General features: G+C 46.0%; 1 protein-coding gene across 7 annotated transcripts in view; it reads right to left on the bottom strand.

Annotated features, from left to right (window-relative positions):
* The window catches only part of DDC (dopa decarboxylase), a 115,898-nt gene that overhangs the window by 33,943 nt on the left and 67,484 nt on the right, over window positions 1-14,471 (bottom strand). For all 7 annotated transcript variants that reach the window (XM_063667314.1, XM_054495456.2, XM_054495457.2 and 4 more), the window contains one exon: window positions 4,147-4,213. In XM_063667314.1, the coding sequence (XP_063523384.1) occupies window positions 4,147-4,213 (67 nt within the window). The remainder of the gene's footprint in view (window positions 1-4,146; window positions 4,214-14,471) is intronic.

Here is a 14,471-nt window from a genome sequence, read left to right as displayed (position 1 = left end):
AGATCTGGGCTCAACTCCCGCTTCCAGTTGCTCCCCAGCCAAGGAGCCCTATCTACTTCTCTAAGCCTCACTCTCCTCCCAGGAAGAAGGAGATGAAACAGTACCCATAGGCCCGAGGGATGAGCGAGGGAATATTTACAATGTGCCTGCCAGGACCCCAGCACTGAGCAGGGGAGAAATAAATGTGGCTTCCATGGTTGCTGCCTGTCAGCCCTAGGCACCCAGGAGAGTAAGAGTTGAAGGGTGAAGGACCACAGAGATGGCGCAAGCCACCCTCACCTCACAGGGTGGATACCAATGTCAGGGTACTGTGGGGTAGGTGTCAGGGTCAGCATCTGCATTTGTAGGGATCCATGGATTCATCGTTCACTCACCATCCACGGTGCTCATTGTGCAATGAGGCGTGAGACTCTCAGGGGCACTAATTAGTCACAGTCCCAATCAGGAGGGCTCCACTGTGCTGACCTCATTACCACTGCAAGGCCCCACCTCCAATACCATCACCTTAGGTTAGAATTTCAGCAAATGGACTTTGCAGGGGACACAAACGTTCAGACTACAGCAAGCTTCAAATTTACACCTATCTTATGATGGGATCTGAGGTTTTTCTCAACCTTACCGCTGATCTGAGCTACAAGGATGGACATCCCGTGATTACTGAGTGACTCCTCAGGGAGAAACTCTGTGAATCCTAAGGCCTTGTGCTTTTCCTGGCTCACTGCTGCATCCATCTGGGGTTATGCAAGCACCAGGTGAGACTGATTCTGGGGGAGGTGATGAGCCCCTAAGCCTCGGTTCAGGTCCACACTGCTCTGTGACCTTTGGCCTCCCATGCCCTGGGGTGGATATCCATGTCTGCAGGACACACTTGACCTTGATCCAACCGAGGGCTTTCATCCTGATGATAAAACTGAGTCAAAGCTTTGAAATGCCTTACGTCTTTTATCGGCTTTGTGGAGGACTGTGTTCTCTCTAAGCTTGCAGCTGGCCTACAACTCCTGCAGAAGGGAACTTACAGACCCCTAAGGGAAGTGGACTCTGGAGGGCTTCTCTGGTTTCCATGGGGATGCATGGAGCTGTGGGCATGCCTCTGCATTCTGTGTCTCATATGTGATCTGCTAACAGCACACACTGCATAGCACGGCCCGTCTAGGAACCAGGAAGACACAGAGACCCTTGGCCAGAGCTCAAGGAGTTGCATGCACCAGGGGCACACCTAGCCCTGAGGCAAGGCTGCCTCAGTGGGGAGGGATGGGACAGCCTCACATCCCTCCAGCTTCCTGCTGTCAGTGACTCTTTCCTTCTGAGACTTTCCGGGAACTTGCGGCAGGCCTGGCTGCCCCTCCAGCTGCAGGTCCTCTCCTCAGTTATGCTGGCACCTCAGGATGCAGCTTTGGCTGCCTGCCCTGTGCTATTCCCTTCCTCACTCCTTGAGATGGCCTCCCCAACTCAGCCCATACCCTCATCCTCAGTTTCCCCACTTCCCCACTGGCAACCTAACTGACTTCAACTATCCACTTTTTGTATCCCATCTTCTTCCCAGTAAAACCTGCCAGACAACTGATCCATCCAAGCAGACCAATCTGAATACCCTCACTGGCAAATCATTTCAAATCCAATAAAAAGAAAATGTCTTTCCTAAGGCAGCAATTGGAAGAAAACCATCTTCTGATTTGTTTTCTTTGTCAAATGATGGTGGGTGAATAACTTATCTGAATTATGTTAGATTATTCTAATCATATATAGAATAAGGTCAGCTCAGGATCTCGGAACAGTCCTGCTTGGAATTGGAGAATGCTAAATATCCGGTGATAGGAAAAGGGTAGCAAGAGAGGGAAAGGAGGTAAAAAGGTGCTGACTTAATTGTTAAGGTACCACCAACAGTTAGTAATATACCACCATCAATAAAAATGGAAATGTTGGCTGGACACAGTGGCTCATGCCTGTAATTCCATCACTCTGGGAGGCTGAGGAGTAATTCCATCACTCCTGACATCACCTGAGGTCAGGAGTCTGAGACCAGCCTGGCCAATATGGTGAAACCCCATCTCTAATAAAAATACAAAAATGAGCCAGGCATGATGGCGTGTGCCTGTGATCCCACCTACTCGGAAAGCTGAGGCAGGAGAATCGCTTGAACCCAGGAGGCAGATGTTGCAGTGAGCTGAGATTGCGCCAGTGCACTCCAGCCTGGGCCACAGAGCAAGACTCCTTCTCAAAAAAAAAAAACAAAAAAAAAGGAATTGTCAAAACCGATCTCCCCTATACATTCTGCCAATGGATGAAAGGGTTTTGGCATTCACCCATGTCAGCTCCTTCTGCACAACCCCAAAAGCAACCTCAGTGTTTCAAACCAAACAAATCATAAATCAAGCTCTGTCCACAGCCTCCAGCCTCTACAATGAAGAGGGGGCCCCAGACAGCAGGAAGGCCTGAGCTGGATCCATCCAGGGGACTGTGACTGGCAGGTGGCACACGCTGGCTGTCATCTCCATGGTCCAGCGGGCAGCCCACACTGGGCCCAGGGGACAGCAGGCCATGTGGGCTCTGTCCGGCAGAAGACCTCGGCCCTTTAAATCCGATAGCCCTGGGGAATTACATCAGCCAGCTACTGGCCAGGACATTCAGTTCTTAGCCTGACATCTGAGTCAGAGGACTCCAAGTTGCTTGGCTGAGCTGATGAAGGTTTGCAGCTGATGAGGCCAGTGCTGTGGCTGCAGTCCTGAGTCAGCCAGTTCTATCCCTTCTCCCCAGCCCGGGGCTGTACACGACCACTTCCCGCCAGTTGTTCTTACAGTTGTGTGCCACAGAGCATAAACGGTGGAGCAAAACCCCGTGAGAGCGGGTAAGTCTATGCCACCCACCTCCCAGTAGTTCCCAGCACTGCATTCCTTGCTGTGCAGCAATGCACTCCACCTTTGGGATGGTGCATTTTCCCTGCATTAATTCATCCTCTGAATAATCGTGTGGGGAAATATTGTTATTTTATGAGCACAAGTGGGGTTTTTCTCTTCACTTTACAGACAGAATAAATGAAGCTCAGAATGTAAGATTCAGGGGTGGATCCTGGGCTGGACCCTAGCTTCCTTGTCACCAATTCCATGTCTAGCTCACACAAGGGCACCTGCACCTTGAGCACTGGCCTTCCCCAGCTGCTGACCCCAAGAGGGGAGGCCAATGCCCAGGAGAGGAGGGTCCACTCCTCTGAGTATGGACCATGGGTGACTCTTGGGTTAGGAGAGGTGAGAACTGTGCTTGGCTTGTGCAGACTAAGGATGAAGCCAATTCCTTGGTAGCTGTTGTGGGATCTGGCACAGGCCACAGGTGTGTGATCTGAAGGCCCCACTCAGGCAGCTCCACTCACAGCCAAGCGGTCAGAACATTCTCATCCCAGAGGGACAGAGAAAGAGGGAGCCCCCTGAGCCAGTGTCCCTGCCCTACGAGGGTTCTTCTGTCCACAGAAGCAGCTTCAAGGCCTGCTGAGTTCCCAGAGCTACATGTCAAAGGTGAAACTCTAGAAACAGAGCTGCTCATTCACGTTCACCTTTTGAAAACACAGCATCCTAGTCTCAATGAGAAAACCTAGGATCTCTGAATGAGGAAGGGAGGAGGTGAGAGTGACCAGGAAATCATCTGAAGCACAGATTATTCCTTGGCAAAATCTAGTTTCATTGTGTTGATTTGCTAAACTACCTTCAGCGATTTTCTTAACTGCATTCAGTAACTCCAAAAAAAGGTGAAAAAGGGATATACCAAAGAATTAAATTCAACCGTGGACAATTCTCATATCAGGTATATGCACGACCCACATATGAAGGTGGTTACTCTAAGATTTTGAAGAGTTTATTCTCCTCAACAGGGCCAACATAACCTGCAATTTTACATAACTTTTATATTGCTTGGAATTTTTTTTCTTACAAATAGTGTGTTGGTAGAACTAAGCTCAGTTCTTTTCCAATTAGCCCAAATTCTGAGTTTGTGAAGTTCAAGCTAATGAGGCTTGTGTTATTGCAAATACGAGAAGAGCTGGGCAAACCATCACAATATGAAGTTAACGACAAGAAAGAGAGATCGATGAGGAAGGTTTGCTAAATTCCCCGTATACAGAGAACATTTTCCAAAAAGAAAATGGAATCGGATACTTACAGATAGGACCGACTTCTAAGAGACTGTCAAAGGAGCAGCATGTTGTGGTCCCCAGGGTGGCAACCACCTAGAGGGTAAAAAGCAGACAACCTTTTATTCCCCAGGTGCCAGTCACCGCTGTAACCTCCACACAAGCAACTGCTGCCCCATGGTCCAACCCAGGGCCATGAGCCGAGATCCCAATTAACGTCTGCTACATGGAAACATAAGCCCATGGATGCACATTGAATCTTTGGGTGAAAGCATCACAACAGGTTAAGAGAAACAGATTTGCAGACAGAAAACTAAGCTCTGAGGTTAGAAACCGGGAAGTTGCAAAAGATTTTCCAGGGTGCCTTGGGGCAGAAATGAAGCAATCTACCATCTGGACAATGATACCTATATTCTACTTTATTAAATATACATATATATGTATGTGTGTATACTTTTGTTAAATTTTAATTAATGTTCTATGTAACATTAGTGTAACTATGTTCTTATATTCCATACATACATTTTAATTTAATTATAATCTAATTAAATTTATAATTAAGTTATAATTAAAATATACACAAGTGTATATATTTTATTTTCTATATATATATGTGCGTGTATATATATATACATATATAGAGAATGTAAGAACATAATTACTACTGTGGAGCAGAAGCCTGGGATTTTTTCCTAGTTTAGGGGGTGTGTGTGTGTCTGTGTGTGTGTGCACGTGTGTGTGTGCATACACACATGTGCAATGCACAGAGCAGAGCAAGTGCAGTAGAGATGAGGCTCCCTCCAGCAGGGCCCAGACTGCCCAAGGCACTCGTGGAATGCCTCTTTCAGAACAGACTTTGGCATCAGTTAAGAGTCACACTAGGATTTTGAGCAAGAGTATCATTTACCAGCTTTAATCCGCTGCCTTTCTCTTTCTGAATGATACTGTTCCCAAAGATTAATTGAACCCTCAGGAGGTCGTGAGAAAACACTGCTGACATTGAAAATAATTTTAAAAGGGATGTTCTGAGAAAGCATTGAGTGCTGTCAGTCACACAACCCAGAAAATACGGGCTAGGAGTCACTGCGGCCTCTCCTGACCTCTGAGGACCTTGTGGTGCCACGATCGCACTGGCACAGCCTGATTGTGTTGTCCCCACACACGTGTCTGTCTCTCCCTCCAGACCCATGATGCTCCCAAAACCAGGGACCCTGTCTCATTGTTTTGTGTTAGGCTGAGCATTTGCACTTTGCTGGACATTGCACAGATGCTGAAACCTATTGCTGAATTGAAACAGCTCTCTCCAAAGGATCAAAACGCATATTATGTTTACAAAACCAAAGGGCCTAATTGATTTATGGATGTCATGCAGTCTAGATAATGAAATTTCTTTGCAGATGCGACAAGAGTGTGGAATAGAATTAAATTTGTGTGACCTTTATTGAGCCCCCTGTGAAGTCTTAGCAATGCCATGTGTCCTGAGGATAAAGATAGAGAGGTCAGAAACTCGTATGTGAGAACCCCAGTTGGAGACTTTTCTGGCTCCATTTCACCTAGGACTGCCTCGCATTTCACCTGGAAACCAACTTTTCCTCTTAGAGAGAGACAAAGTGTTCATGCCCAGGTAGCACAGAGTCAGCCTGAGGAAGGTTCGTCTCACCGGCCTTGCCCTGTTCCTCTCACAGGTGGCTGGGCTGGACGAGGTACTTCTCAGACAGAGCGATGCCTGCTCAGGGACCAGAGTTTTCCATACTAAACCCCGGGGCGTGGGCCCAAAACAGGTCCTGGCTGGACTCTGGAAGGGCTCTCTGTGTCACTGAGCTATGCCCAAGGGAGTCAGTCCCCAAAGGGGCTACCCTCGGGCGCAGCAGGGGCAGTCTGTTTAAATGTAGGCTTTCTTCTTGTTCAGGATGGTGAGCCCAACAAGTCAGGAGATGACTGCCATTAAAAACAGCTTGTTCCTCACAGTCCCCAAGGGGATGGGGACATGGGGAAGCACCAGGGTCAGTTGGGCAGCAGAGGGGTGGGGGAAAAACAGTGGCAAGGGCCTGTGTTGTGGTTTCCACAGGAAGAACCAGGCAGGGCAAGGGTGAGCAGGATTAGGATCGGCTGGTTTGAATAATTTCAGTGGGCTCCGGGGTCACATTTGGTCTGCTCCAGGTCACATTTGGAGCAGGGGCTGTCCCTAGATGTCTGGTACCTAGCCCTTGAGTGGTCAGGGCATGAGGATAGTAGCCCAGAGTGTGAGAGCCCCACAGAGGAGATGCTGGGGTAGGAGCTCTATACTGATGATTTTGCATTTGAAAAGTGAACTTGCTTTTTTCTTATAAATTTATTTGAGTTCCACACACCGGGGCCTGTCGTGGGGTGGCGGGAGTGGGGAGGGATAGCATTAGGAGATATACCTAATGTAAATGATGAGTTAATGGGTGCAGCACACCAACCTGGCACATGTATACATATGTACAAACCTGCACGTTGTGCACATGTACCCTAGAACTTATAATAGAAAAAAGAAAAGAAAAGAAAAGAAAGGTGAACTTGCAAGTGAGTCCTTTAAGAGTTCTAGGAACCCCCTCTCCCTGAGAAGGGCAGTCCCTCCAGGGTCAGCAAGACCTAAAGGTGTCACAGCATCAGAAGCACAGACAGTAAAAAGGCACAGTGAATACAGATAGTTAAACCATGTATGTGGGGCACAGAGCCCTGGGCTGGAGGCCCAACTCCATGTCACATTGGCACCTGGCTGGGCTTTATTTTTCTTACCTACAATGCAACATATTGCACTTACAGACCTGCCCGGTCTATCAGGTGCCAACGGGCTAACATCTTGCATACCTCAGTGTTTCTCCTGGTGCTGTCAGCATCCTTTCTTAACCTCTGGATGTCCCCTCCTCATGTCAAGCATCAAGAATTCTCCGCATTTGTTTCATTTTGGCAAGATAAGTCATTTAGTGGGAATTGAAGTCAGTGTGTTGTTTTTCTCTGCTATTTGCAATTTCATCTTGACATATAATTGAATGTTAAAGCACTTTATCTAAGACACCTGGCTACTCAGTTTGTAGAGCATGAGAGTCTTAGAATGCCTTATCTTTGTCCTTAAGAGAATAGCGAAAAAGCAAAGAATGACTTAACAATATTAATATTGCTTGAAACTTATTTTCTCAACTCCCAGAGTCATATCTTAGAAATCACATATCTCTAGTTTAGCAATCCCTTCTGTTTCATCTGACTTTCTTCAGTTAAACACTAAACTAAATGCAATAACTTTTTTTTTTTTTTTTTTTGAGATGGAGTTTCGCTCTTTTTGTCCAGGCTGGAGTGCAGTGGTGCGATCTCAGCTCACTGCAACCTCCACCTCCTGGGTTCAAGTGACTCTCCTGCCTCAGTCTCCCGAGTAGCTGGGATTACAGGCACCACATCCAGCTAACTTTTTGTATTTTTAGTAGAGACGAGGTTTCACCATGTTGGCTAGGCTGGTCTCTAACTTCTGACCTCAGGTGACCCACCCGCCTCAGTCTCCCAAAGTATTGGGATTACTGGCGAGAGCCACCATGCCCAGCCAATAACTTCTATTATTAAAATTAATATATTAAATGTGCCATTATTAAAATTAGTTTCTCTCTATTAATGTGTGCATAGAAGAGCATCTAGAGTGATGTTCACCAAACAGTAATACTGCATTTCTCTTAAGATTTTGGTTAACATAAACCTTTATTCTTAGATTCTTATGTAATTACTGATTTTTTTTTATTCTGAGTATGAAACATCTTTGTAGAAACAATAAAATCCAGCCTTGTCCTGGCAGTGGCCTAGGTTGAGAATAGGGGCGATGTTCTTTGCGGCTAACTCTGCAGCAGGCCTAATGCTGAGAGCCTTTCCTATATGATATTTAATTGCCACCACCTTATGAGTTAGATATGCTCGTGATTCCCACTTTACAGTTGACTTATGTGAGGCTCCAAGAGGTGGGTAATTGTCCCAGGACACCCAGATAGGCAGGAACAGACCAAATGCGACCCCAGGCTTGGTTAGCTCTTGTTGTCCTGCCACACGCTGGGCAAACAGGACCCCTGGGACACCAGCCTCTGAACATCAGTTAACGAGCTCAGCACCTGGGCCATGCCAGAGGCCCCTCCAACAAACCCAAGCACTTTGCTGTGGTAAGGAGGAGGCCTGGGGGCTGCAAGGACAATGTTCTAAGTGGCTTGTCTACGTGGGGCTAAGCTACAAGTCAGCCTGTCCTAATTCTCAGAAGCCACTTTAAAGCCAGCACCTGCTCCGCTCCAGGCTCTGATTACCCCGGCTCAGCATTGCTCAATGACGCTAACCTGATTCCAGGCACTCTGCAGAGGCATAATCACATTTGTGCAGGGGGAAGGAGGGGTAGGGGACAGTGCAGGCCTCCATCTCAAAGAGCCTGCAGTCTTCCTGCAGTGGCAGAGCTCAGCACGACCTCCTCTTCTGCATCCTTGCCCCTTCAACCAGCCCGCTGTGCTCACGTAAGTGCCTCGCAGGCATCGCCCTCTGTGGCCCGACCTTATCAAGCTGGCCCATTAGGGAAGCAAGCTGTCCTGAGAAATAAGGGGAAACTTTATTACAAGCCCCAAGCCTGTTCATGGAAGGGCAATGATTCAGCTTTTCTGGTTCAAACCCTGCCAAATGTGCCCCTTGCCCTCAGCAGCAAGTCTTGAATTTTAAGGGATCTACAGCTCCTTTGAGAATATAATGAAGACCATGTGGCTACATCCCAGAAGGACGCATATAGTCATTATGTACATGCCCAGTTATAACCACAAGGGCACAGCTGGGCAGTGAGACAAGGCTCAGGCTCCAACCCCTCTCCTGTGAGGGCCCGGACTCTCTCCGGCTTTACAATCCTTTGGCTGCCAGTTAAAGACAACAAACAAGCTGCATTTCATGGAATGTCCTGTGCTTTTCTACATCTCTGTACGCTGCAGCCCTCTTCCCTCCAACAAGAAAGGCACCATGCCCAGAAGCACCTGCCTGGATAACCCGACACAGCTCCTGTGTTCTCTCTCAGCAACAGGCTTTCCAAATCCCCTCTCGGAAGTTTATTTGCGCCCTCTACCCATGTATATATGCATTGTTCTCATCAAATGGCGTGGAGATGGGAATATACCTGTCTTCCCCACCAAGAACCATGCCATGAGGAAAGGGATCATAGCTCACCACACACCTCCGGGGCTGGTACGGTGCCGGTGCATGGAGCAGTCTACAGCAAAAAAGTGATTCTCCTCTCTGATCTGATACCTACAATTGGCCCACATCTGTGGCTTCTGTCAGCAGAATGTTCTGGAATTTTGGTCTTTAGGGCAAAATTCCAACAAAGGCATATTAATTTGGTCCTTCCATCTTCCTCAAAGAAAATAAAATTTGATTTTGTTTCTCTTAACGAAATGTGTAGTCTTCTCTTTCGTGCTTCTGCCTCCTCCACCAACTCCTTCACATGCACAGATAAATCTCTCTCTCAGCACATCTCCCTCGGCCCAACTTGCTCCAGCAATGGCACTATTTACTCTTCTTTTCTTCACAGGCAAACTTCTTTATAAAGGAATCCATTCCCACATTTTTCATTTCCTCATTTGCCCAGTGGAATCTGAATTTCACCCATGGACACTCTATTAAATAAACTCCTAAGAAAATCGTAAATTACTTCCTCTTAGCACATGAATGAATGAATGAATGAATGAATGAATGAGTCATCTCTTAGTGCCTGTATTACTTGGCACCTCCAGCAATTTCACCATTACATTTCTTTCAGTAGAAGTCACTATTTTAACATTATTTTTATGTTTAATAACTTTTTATAAAGAAACTTTTGGTATAAATTGGTACAATGTTTTTGAAGGAGAATGTGATAGTATGTATCAAAAGTCTTGGGGAAAAAAAATCCATCTCTTTCATTAAGTAATTTCAGGGCTATAAATCATTCCCAAGAAATTCTGATAAGTAAATTTTCTCATTTACTTATCTTACTTATATAAGATACTTATGTATCTTTTTTTTTTTTTTTTTGAGACAGAGTCTCACTCTGTTGCCCAGTCTGGAGTGAAGTGGCACCATCTCAGCTCACTGCAAGCTCCGCCTCCTGGGGTTCAAGCCATTCTCTCACCTCAGGCTCTGGAGTAGCTGGGACTACAGGCGCCTGCCACCATGCCCGGCTAATTTTGTTTTTGTATTTTCAGTAGAGAAGGGGTTTCACCATGTTAGCCAGGATAGTCTCGATCTCCTGACCTCATGGTCCGCCCACCTTGGCCTCCCAAAGTGCTGAGATTACAGGTGTGAGCCACCGCACCTGGCCACTTATGTATCTTACTTATTTACTTTGTTTACATAAGTTATTATAGATAAGTAAATAAGTAAATGAATAAAATTTTTAAGTGCACCAATTACTACAAGAAAGAATGTAAGTAGGCCAGGTGCTGTGGCTCATGCCTATAATCCCAGCACTTTGGGAGGCCAAGGCTGGCAGATCACTTGAGGTCAGGAGTTCAAGACAAGCCTGACCAACACAGTGAAACCTCATCTCTACCAAAAACACAAACATTAGCCAGGTGTGGTGGTGCACATCTGTAATCCTACCTATTTGGGAGGCTGAGGCAGGAGAATCACTTGAACCTAAGTAGCAGAGGTTGCAGTGAGCTGAGATCACACCACTGCACTCCAGCCTGGGTGATAGAGTGAGACTCCATCTCAAAAAAAAAAAAAAAAAAATGTAAGTAAGATGGCAGGGTGTGGTGGCTCACGCCTGTAATCCCACCACTTTGGGAGGCCAAGGCGGGCGGATCACGAGGTCAGGAGATCGAGACCATCCTGGCTAACATGGTGAAACCCCATTTCTACTAAAAATACAAACAATTAGCTGGGTGCGGTGGTGGGTGCCTGTAGTCCCAGCTACTCGGGAGGCTGAGGCAGGAGGATGGCATGAACTTGGGAGGTGGAGCTTGCAGTGAGCCGAGATAGCACCACTGCACTCCGGCCTGGGCGAAAGAGCGAGACTTCGTCTCAAAAAAAGAAAAAAAAAACTCAATGGTTTAACACTAGCTTATTGCTAGGATATTAGGAGATATATATATATATATATATACACACACAAAATAATATATAATTTATTTAATAGAAATTCATAAAATATGAATTTTATGAATACATAAAATACAAATACACACATATATGTATATACATGTGAATTTGTATCAAATAAATTACATTTATATTTATTTATGTTATATGTATGTGTGTACATATGTGTATATATAAGAGAGATGGCTGGGAAAGATAGAGATATAATAGAGTATTATGCGACTTTTTTAACAAAATTATACTTTTATATAATATATAATGACCTGAAAAAAATGCTTATAATATTTGATGTAAAGAAAGAAAATCTGACCAGGCATGGTGGCTTATGCTTGTAACCCCAACACTTTGAGGCCAAGGCAGATGGATCACTTGAGGTCAGGATTTTGAGACTAGCCTGGCCAACACTTTGGGAGGCCGAGGCAGGCAGATCACAAGGTCAGGAGATTGAGGCCATCCTGGCTAACACGGTAAAATGCTGTCTCTACTAAGAATACAAAAAAATTAGCCAGGCATGGTGGCACACGCCTATAGTCCCAGCTACTTGGGAGGCTGGGGCAGGAGAATTGCTTGAACCTGGGAGGCAGAGGTTGCAGTGAGCCAAGATTGCACCACTGCACTCCAGCCTGGGCGACAGAGCGAGACTCCATCGCAAAAAGAAAAAAAAGAAAAAGAAAAAAAATTGATTCACATACTAAGAGAGAAGAAAAGATAGAATTCTATAAAATGCTCAGTTAAAACAAGAGAAGGCAAAGAATAGAAGACCAAAAATGAAACAAAGAATAAGAGCAGCAAATAGGAAAAGGTAATAAATATTGTAGATATTTATCCAACTACATCAATAATTATTTTAAATATCAATGGTCTAAATGCATTAATTGAAAAGGGTAATGGGTGCACCAAAATCTCATAAATCACCACTAAAAAACTTATCCACATAACCAAACACCACCTATTCCACAAAAGCCTATTGAAATAAAAAATTAAAATTAAAATAATTAAAAATAAAATAAAGCACACAGACTGTCAGAATGGATAAGAAAACAAGACCTAACTATATTTTGTGTATAAGAAATGCACTTTAAATGTCAAGATACAGATTAAAGGTACAGCGATGTAGAAAAATATACCATGCTAACACCAATGAAAATAAAGCTGGAACAGCTATATTAATTTTAGACAATGTAGATCAAGAAAATTATTAAAGAAAATTGTCAGGGATAAAAAAAGAGCATTACAGATGTAGGGTAAAGAAGAGATGAAGGAGTAGGAAGCACCAGGAAATCTGTCTCCCAGCTAAACAAAACTTTTACCTACTGGCAGAATCTGTTTGATGCAATTATTTTGAAACTTTGGGGTCTATTGAAGGCTTGCAACTTCAATATAAGGGTTGGACAGTAAAATACAGTTAATTTTGGTCAATTTTAGCTCTAGTACAGTAGTACCTACCCACCCACCACCCCCAGGCCCATGGCACATAGCTGAGCATGTGTCCCTGGAGCAGCTTGCACAGAGCTTGCAAGAGCCAAAGTGAGAAAAAGGAAACTGTCCTCCAAATATTGGGAGTCTGCACTTTGATTGCTGATTGTTGATTACTGATATCAGTCACAGGTGCAAAGAGGTGGTGGCCATTGTTGTACACCCTGCCCATTGCTACAAGACCCACCTTATCCAACTGAAGTGACTTCTGGGGGATAAAAAGGGCCAGTGCCTTTTCCCCCCCTTATTTTCCTCTTTTCCCTTTTTAAGGATACAGACAGTGAGAAGACTTGGATATTCAAAGACTAACACCTGTGTAGGGGAAATTAGAAAGTCATCACACATACCCAGGAGAGACACAGGCTCAGAAAATAACTGAAAGAACCTTACATTTACACCTAAGGCCAATCATCATGGCACATGGGAGGCAGGACTAGATTGAGATTGCAGCACTGGACAGAGCAGCGTGTGGAGGCTCATATTTGTGAATTTTAGCTCCAGGTTGACTGCAAGAACAAACCAGCAATCCCGAGAGGACCCATAGACCCTGTGAAGGAAGTGAAATGCTCCTGCAGGTCTCAGGAGACACCCTAAGTACTGTGAGTGCCCCAGTTACAGAAGTGGGAAAGGGAGACCCTCCTCTCCTGAACACACATGCCCACTAGAGAAAATGAAGTTCTGTTGCAGGAGAAGTTTCCGACTTTACCTGGATCTGAGTCAATTTAGAGAGTCGAGCAAAATACAGGGGTAGAGGAAGCAGCAGAAAGGCCCTAGGAACTCACTGGGTTCCCAAGCAGGTCATTCCTGCTGGCACCACAGGGATCCCCTGGGAAGGCAGCCAGAGGAGCAGTGGGTAAAACTTCACAAGGAGAAGGAAATCTCCAGCTCAACATTGTAACAGTTTGAAGGGATGAGAAGCCTCCTGGCCAGAACTTGGGGACAGTGCAAATCCAGTGTGCAGACACCAGAGGGAGGGGAAAAACCAAGCCCTTTTCTTTCATAGCTGGGAAGTAGGTAGCCTGGGGCAAGTTTTCAAGCCCCTCTCACCCACGCCCAGAAACAGACTTGGGGCTGTTGGCGGAGGCAAGGTGGGAGGGAGACAGGCCCTTCGGTTTGTGTGGGAGCTGGGTGAGGCATGTGACTGCTGGTTTTCCCCACTTCTCTGACAACCTGCATGACTCAACAGAGGCAGCCATAATCCTCCTAGGTACACAACTCCAGTGACCTAGGAGTCTCACCCCCATCCCCGACAGCAGCCACAGCAAGACCCACCCAAGGAAAATCTGAGCCCAGACATGCCTGGCCCCACCCCCGCCTGGTGGTGAGTCCCTACCCACCCAGGTAGCGAAAGACAAAGGGCATATAATCTTGGGAGTTGTAGGGCCCTGCCCACCACTGGTCCCTCTCCATACTACTACAACTGATGCTCTCTGGAAAGCACTACCTCCCGGCAGAAGGCCAACGAGCACAAAATCAGAGCATTAAACCACCAAAGCTAAGAACCCTCACAGAGTCCATTGCACCCCCTCCCCAACTCACCTCCACCAGAACAGGTGCTGGTATCCATGGCTGAGAGACCCATAAATAGTTCACACCGAAGGACTCTGTGCAGACAACCCCTAGTACCAGCCCAGAGCTGGGTAGACTGCCTGGGTGGCTAGACCCAGAAGAGAGACAACAATCACTGCAGTTCAGCTCACAGGAAGCCACATCCATAGGAAAAGGGGGAGAGTACTACATCAAGGGAACACCCTGTGGGACAAAAGAATCTGAA

Source organism: Pongo pygmaeus, chromosome 6 (assembly GCF_028885625.2).
Source record: "Pongo pygmaeus isolate AG05252 chromosome 6, NHGRI_mPonPyg2-v2.0_pri, whole genome shotgun sequence".
In the NCBI taxonomy this organism is placed as follows: Eukaryota; Metazoa; Chordata; class Mammalia; order Primates; family Hominidae; genus Pongo; species Pongo pygmaeus.
Note: the sequence above shows the minus strand (reverse complement) of the source record. Positions and strands in the feature narration are given on the sequence as shown.